At 33.8% G+C, this 8,287-nt stretch overlaps 1 protein-coding gene across 1 annotated transcript in view; it reads right to left on the bottom strand.

Moving 5' to 3' along the window:
- Positions 1-8,287, bottom strand: part of LPHN3 (latrophilin 3) — a 291,801-nt gene that overhangs the window by 129,224 nt on the left and 154,290 nt on the right. The window contains exons 7-8 of the mRNA XM_008573340.1: positions 6,649-6,832; positions 5,615-5,737 (exon numbers count right to left, since the gene is read on the bottom strand). Coding sequence (XP_008571562.1) covers positions 5,615-5,737; positions 6,649-6,832 — 307 coding nt within the window. The remainder of the gene's footprint in view (positions 1-5,614; positions 5,738-6,648; positions 6,833-8,287) is intronic.

Genomic DNA, 8,287 nt, shown 5'->3' with positions numbered 1-8,287 from the left:
TATATATATATATATATATATATATATATATTTTTTTTTTTAAGGAAGGGAGGCTGTCCAACATCTAAATTGTGCTCCCATGATGGGAAATTCCTTACTGTCAGGGATTTATAAACACAAAATAAATAGATATACACTGTACTTGCTATCCCAGCTTGCCTTGCAAAAAGGCTTTTGTGGGCACCTCAGCAGGATACATCCAATCAGATGCAGTAGCCTCAGACTTCAGATGAGGAGCTACTGACACAAGCAAGCAGGAGGTGCAGCTGCTGCTGCAGCAGCAGCAGCAGCAGTTACTGCACCCAGAGTTCACTTGCAGTAACAGTGGCATATCACAGCAATGATTCTGTGATATGGTACTGGCTGCTGTCAGCCTCCCTGCTCTAATATACTTTCTAGGCTTGATTCTACACCCTCGTCAGTGATGCTATGAGCTATGCATTATCCTTTCAGTGATCCAGAAAAGAGATTATGATGAGAGCTTCATAAAGGAAGAGGACATTCCTGTCTAATCTGTATCTGTTAACATAGCCCTAAGCAAATAACAATAATTCACTAAACACTTCTTATATGTTACAGCATAGAATTTAATTTTACTTCTTTTACTCTAGATTTAGTACAAGGTGCTAATTTTCAGAAGGCTAAACTTAAGAAGATCCATGCATTTTTCTTGTTGATATTAACAACTTTTACTTTAATTGACTTATAATTGGCAATAATTCAGACCAATTTTCACTTGGGATGGCGTGATGTTGCCATCCTACCTTGTTTTACCAGTGCCATTAGTCACATATAAATTGTTTTGATTCCAAAATTAATGCTTAAATTTAACATTTAAAAAACTACTATACACTAATTTAGCAAACACGACCAGCTCTACAAGAAATCCTCAAGGAATCCTGCATCAGGAATTGAGAAAACAATAATCATAACAATGAATACAGGAGAAATAAATCCCACTGGTAGAGTACAGAAGCAAATGAAAAAGAGAAAAAAAAAAAACAATATCACACCATCTCAAAAAATCAACAAACTCTGAAGACAAACAACAGGGAAAGAAAGAAACAAAAGATACTTAAAACAACCACACAAAAACAATTGAATGACAGGAGTTAGACAATACCTTTCAATAACAACCCTAAAGATAGATGGATTTGAACTCTCCATTCAAAAGACAAAGAATGACCGGATGGATTAAAGAACTAGACCCAACTATATGCTGCCTATAAGAAACTCACTTCGCCTGTAAAGACTCACACAAAGAGTGGAAAAAGATGACTAATAGTGGAAAAAAAAGGACAAAGATTAATAGTGGAAAATTAGATGGAAAAAGATATACCACACAAATGGAAACCAAAAACAAGCAGGAATAGCTATTCTTATATCAGATAAAATAGACTTTAAGCCAAAAACTTTAAAAAGAGACAAAGACTGGTATTATATAATGATAAATGGATCTATCCAAGAAGATGTAACAATCATAAATATACATGCACTCAACATTGGTGCACCCAGATATATAAAGCAAACAATATTATACCTAAAGAGAGAGAGAGAGAGACTCTAATTCAGTGGCACTAGGGGACCTGAACACTGCTCTCTCAGCATTGTACAGATCATCCTGGCAACAAAACAAAAGAGAAACACAGGATTTAAACTACACATTAGACCAATGAGACTTGGTGGACTTATACAGAAAACTTCAGCCAACAACTAGAGAATATACATTCTTCTCATTAGCACATGAAACATTCTCCAAGAGCAACCACATATTGGGGCACAAATCAAGTCTCAACAAATTTTGAAAAACTGAAGTCATTTCAAGCATCTTCTCAGGCCACAATGGATTAAAACTAGAAATCAATACCAAGAGAAACTTTAGAAATCATACAAATACATGGAAATTAAACAACATGCTCCTGAATGACCTATGGGGCCAAAAAGTATTTAAATAGGAATTCAAAAAATTTCCTGAAACTAATAATAATGACACATCATATCAAAATCTATGGGATACTGCAAAAGCAGTACTAAGAGGAAAGTTTATTGCAATAAATGCTTACATCAAAAGAATAGAAAGCCTTCAAATAAACAACCTAACCTCAAAGAAAACAAGAACAATTCAATCCCTAAGTTACCAGACAGAAAGAAATAATTAAAATCAGAGCAAAACTAAATGAAATACAGACCAAAAGCACAATACAGAAGATCAATGAAACAAAATGTTAGTTTTTGAGAAGATAAATAAAATAGACCAATCATTAGTAAGACTAACTAAAAAAAACAAGAGAGAAGACCAAAATAACAAAAATCAGAAATGAAAAAGGAGACTTCACAAATCAGTAAATGGGATACACTACACCAGCAAAATCAAGAACAAAAACCATATAATCATCTCAATAGATGCAGAAAAATCATTTAACAAAATTCAGCATTCCTTCATGATAAAGACTCTCAACAAATTGGATATAGAAGGAATGTATCTCAATACAATAAAAGCCATATATTACAAACCCATTGCCAATATCATCCTGCATGGGGAAAAGCATTCAGCTTTTCCTTTAAGAACAAGAACAAGACAAGGATGCCCACTCTCACCACTCTTATTCAACACAGTACTGGAAGTATTTGCCAGAGCAATCAGACAATAGAAAGAAATAAAGGGCATCCAAACAGGAAAAGACGAAATCAAATTGTCCTTGCTTGCAGATGACATGATCCTATATATAGAAACCCAAGAAACTCCACCAAAAGACTCATAGAACTGACAAAGAAATTTAGTAATGCTGTAGGATATGAAATCAATATACAAAAATCAGTCACATTTTATACTCAAAAAATGAACTAGCAGAAAAATAAAAATCAAGAAAGGAAGCCCATTTACAATACTCATTCCCCCAACTAAATACCTAGGAATAAATTTAATCAAGAAGATGAAAGATCTCTAGAATGAGAACTACAAATCATTGCTGAAAGAAGTTACAGAGGACAAAAAAAGATGCAAAGACATTCCTTGTTCATGAATTGGAAGAATCAATGTTGTGAAAATGTCCATACTACCCAAAGCCATCTAGAGATTCAATGTGATCTCCATCAAAATACCAATATTCAGAGAACTATAAAAAACAATTCTAACATTCACAAGGAACAACAAAAGACCCTGAATAGCCAAAGCAATCCTGAGCAATGAAAATAAAGCCAGAAGCATTACACTTCCTGATTTCAAATTATATTACAAAGATATAGTAACCAAAATGGCATGGTACTGGCATAAAAACAGACACTCAGGGGCCAGCCCATGGCTCACATGGGAGAGCATGGTGCTGACAACACCAAGTCAAGGGTTCAGATCCTTTTACTGGTCATCCTTTGTAAAAACAACAACAACAAAACACCAGACATTCAGACCAATGGAATGGAATAAAGAAACCAGAAATAAACCCATGTATTTACAGCCAAATGATCTTAGATAAGGGCACCAAGAACACACAATGGGAAAAGGATAGCCTCTTCTATAAATGGTACTGGGAAAACTGAATATTCACATGCAGAAGAATGAAACTATATCTGTACCTCTTGCCATATACCAAAGTCAACTCAAAATGCATTAAAGACTTACATATAAGACCTGAAACTTTAAAATTCCTGTATGAAAACATAGGTGAAACATTCCAGGATTTAGGGCTTGGCAAAGACTTTATGAATAAGACTCCAAAAACGCAGACAACAAAAGAAAAAAAATAAACAAATGGGATTATATCAAACTACAAAGCTTCTGCACAGCAAAGGTAACAACCATCAACAGAGTGAAAAAACAACTACAGAATGGGAGAAAATATTTGCAAACTATAAACCCAACAAATGATTAACATCTAGAATATATAAAGAACTCAAACAACTTAACAGTAACCAAATAAATAATCTGATTAAAAAGTGGGCAAAGGAGCTGAATAGACATTTTTCAAAGAAGGACATACAAATGGCTAATAGGTATATAAAAAAATGTTCAACATCACTAATTATCAGGGAAATGCAAATCAAAGCCACTTTGAGGTATCATTTCACTCCAGTTAGACTGGCTATTATCAAAAAGACAGAGAACAAACGCTGGTGAGGATGTGGAGAAACAGGAACCCCACTGCACTGTTGGTGAGATTGTACATTAGTACAGACATTGTGGAGAACAGTACGGAGGTTCCTTAAACAACTAGAGATAGAACTCTCATACAATCCAGCAATCCCACTGCTGGGTATATACCCAAAGGAAGAGATATCATCAGGTTGAAGAGATACCTACACTTTTATGCTTATTGCAGCTCTATTTAGAAGAGCCAGGCTATGGAACCAATAGAAATGTCCATTGATGGATGACTGGATAAGGAAAATGTGGTATATATACATAACGGAATACTACTCTGTCATAAAAAACAATGAAATTCTGCCATTTGCAGCAACATGGATAAGCTTGGAGGAAACTATGTTGAGTGAAACAACCAAGGCACAGAAAGAGAAATACCACATGTCCTCACTTATAAGTGGGAGCTGAATTAAACAAATAAAGAGAGAGAGAGAAAGAAACAACAATCACAATAATACATTGAACTTTTAGGAGAGAACAGAACTGTTGTTACTAGAAATAGAAAGGGTGAAAGGCTGGGGGAGACAGAGGGGGATTAATGATAAATTGGTCATGGACACAAAGAATAATTATGTATTCTAATGATGAATAAACTAACTATCTTGAATTAACCATCACATATTGCACACAACTACTGACAGTCAACTTTGCAGTCCATAAAAATGCATAATCAATCACATGTCAATTAAAATAAAGTAAAAAAAAATAAAATAAATAGCACACCAATTAATATGACTAATATAGATATATTTCAATCTTCATGAGCTTTGTGGCAAAAAGTTTACTCACTTTTCAGTATATCATTACTGAGTACGTTGATGTGCCAGGCTGCTCTCATGGAGCTTACTTCCCAGAGGGAGAAATATGTTTTTAAAATTTTAGTATTAGTGAATCTTGGGACATACTTTCTTTATGAAATCATTTATTTATTGGATTTTAATTATTTTCAGTGAATTCAATCTAGAGTGAAGCTAAACTGGCCTATATTTACCAGTTTCATTCTCCAAAAGTATCTTCTTTTAAATTTTCTCTATGCTTTGCAAACAAACAAAAATAGATATGATCTCAAAAAGAAGTTGAGTAAAGAAAAAAATCCCATGTAATATTATAATTACAAGTAAACTTTCCATTAAAAATTTTACAAGCTAAATATGAAAAATCAGTAACAGATTACTCCTTTCAAGGAAAAAAGATCATCTGGATTTTGGTGTTTATAATTTTCCACATTCAAGTCTCTGACAGCTGAAAAATAACAGAACAAATTCTAAATCTGATTGAGAATTTTGTAGCATAAATATTATTGTAATATTGTTGATATAGTAGATAATAAAGGAGGGGGAAGAAGAGAAGGAGAAAGAAAATAATATATGGAGATTGGAGAGTGAGAGCTCTTAGTGGATCTAAAATTTAAAGCCAAGGAGAATGAATTGATGCAAGTTCAATTCCATCAAACTTAAAAATTAAACTCTAACCTACCATTTCGGCCATTTTGCTTTAAAGTATTTGCAGAAAGCTGGATAGTGCTTCCGTGGCCTATGTTTTCTGGAAATTTTAGGTCTTCTAAGTTTCCTTCTGTGCTCAGCCTTGCAACTTCCAACTCTGTTAAAAGCAAAGAGATATCAGTGTTCATTGAGAAATGTACCAAAGCTACAATAATTTCCTAAATCACTAATATTTCTGAAATCAAAACACTGGAATTTTTGTTCTGTTTTTCATGGTTTATAGTAGTTCAATCTCTAAGAAAGTATATTGTTAGTATTTTAACTTTTTTTCAAAATAAAGCAAATAAAAGCTATTAAAATTATGTAAATAATAGAAATGTCGGAGAGCCTAAAATTTAAAACTCAAGCCCAAATCCTTATACTTGGTCATTTGATTTAAGTTAATTTTCAAAACATTATTTTTATTTTATGAATTAAGTAAAAATCCTTTTATAATCTAGAGCTGTATGATCATATCTACATTGATCTATCTTTAAATCTAATAAATTTGAAACAGCATTTTCAAATCTTCAGAAATAAAACTGTCAGCTACATCATAACCCACAATAAAAATAGATAAATACTTTTTATGAGACAAATAACTCAATTATAAAACATTGTTTTATCATCTCTATTCAAACAACTTACTTTTTTATAGTATATAATTCAAAGGTAATATTATAACTAAAATCACCCATAAGCCCTTCATTAGGAGGATGGAATTGTATATAGTACAATATATACATAGATACATACATATATAAAAATTTTAAAAAGTAAAATAAACAGACCTCACTGCAAGTGATCTAAGCTAATAAATACAACCTAAATATCCTAAGGAGGATAACATACATATTTTTGACTCTTCTAAGCCAATGACATGTGATACCCTCCTAATTTAAGAAAAAGAATAACATCTCCATTGAAATAAAGCATCATTCATATCTGGGGCATCAGAAATACTTTTTTCTTTTCCTTGTGTTGCTATACAAGGGTGTCTGGACCTTTTGTATAACAAAGGCCACTTACTAATATTGTCTGTGTTCTCCCTGACAATGTCAGTCTTCAAAAGGTTATCAGCCAGTACAAAAGCACTTTCCTCCACAGTGTCAAGCAACATGGTGGCTGCACGTAGTTGATCACTTGTAGTCAGGTCTCTCCATGCATTCAAAGCTTGTGGCTGGAGGAGGTTGTTAACTGTCTCGACCATTGCCTACAACAGGATGAACAAAATGACAGAGGTCTCTAGTGAACCCACATAGCTGTCAGAAATCCAGGTGAACATGTTGCCCAGCAAGCAAGGATCAGCAGTGTGCATGAGTTCAGTATTGTCCCAGCCTCCCCTGTGACATGCTGCAGCAGAAGCATTCATTATCTTATTCTGTAAAACCCTAGCTGAGACTTTGCAAGGCAAGAGAAAAACCTTTTTGTTTGAAGGACAACAAATAGAGCCATGCTTCCTTCTTAGAATCAATAACACAGGCTTCAATAAAACTATGATCATATAATTACTTGGCTGGGAAACTGTTGACAAGTCATTTAAACCAACAGTTTTACCACATTACCCACAGAAAATGATTGTTTTCTATACGTCATCATAAAACTGGATGCTGAACATAAAGATTAAAAGGATGACTAGAGACAGGACAATATAAGACCTTGCTGCTTGTAAGTTGAGGACTCACTGAGCAAATCTTTTTTTTGCCAGCTAATAAAATGTCAGAATGGGAAAAATATACACTCCCAGGGGCTTTTGATATGTTATGCGTGGACAGAAACATTCTTCACACTGTTCACTATTAGAGAGAAGAATAAACAGTTGGACCTCACTACCTATGGCCTTCAGGTGTTTTTCCTTTAAAAATATCAGCAGTAGGTACATCCACACATAGACAAAGCATCACATTTCTCATGGCTTTATCCACAAGAATCATCTCTGTAGTTATAATTTATATATTTCCCATGGTTTGCTTTATGCTGTAGGTTACAAAGAAAAAACGGTTCTCCTAATAAGGTCTTGGGTTTCATTCAAACATAGAGAATTGCAAAATAGAAAAATACAACACCTGCAGTTTGAAAGTAATAATCCCTGAACCCATTCATTATGAAATATGCATCTAACCCAGAAATAAAGTTGAATGTTGAATAAATAGCCAACACAGACACAGTTTCTAGGCAGCACATAAGTGTTTTAAAACAGGACTCACATTATTGACACATTGGCAGAGGGACTGGGAGAGATGGGAGATATATCCTTTACACTGCAATGTTTTCTTCTGGCTGGTGTTTTCATAGTAACCAAGTAACAACTGTTAAAAATTCAGCTTCATAATGAAACACCTTGACTGCCAATTAACACCAGCTTCAAAAACTAATTTGCCTTTTGATAAAAGTTGTTTTATTTGATATTTTCCCAGCTATTCCAAATGCTGGCCAAAAACCAACATAACTAGACTTTTTAGTAAAACAGTCCTACTCACAAGATGCACAGTTCACATCATTTAAAACACACACACATACACACACACACGAATAAAAATATCTCTCATGAGTTTAAAGACTGGACTTTTGAACATAGTGTGCTTGACTCTCATTTGCTGAGTTTTGAGCATTACCTAGTAGCCAGACTAAAGTATTTCTGGATCACAACAAAATGATCTGCTTTACT

The sequence above is a fragment of the Galeopterus variegatus genome, unplaced genomic scaffold (genome assembly GCF_000696425.1).
Source record: "Galeopterus variegatus unplaced genomic scaffold, G_variegatus-3.0.2 Scaffold905, whole genome shotgun sequence".
Lineage (NCBI taxonomy): Eukaryota > Metazoa > Chordata > Mammalia > Dermoptera > Cynocephalidae > Galeopterus > Galeopterus variegatus.
Note: the sequence above shows the minus strand (reverse complement) of the source record. Positions and strands in the feature narration are given on the sequence as shown.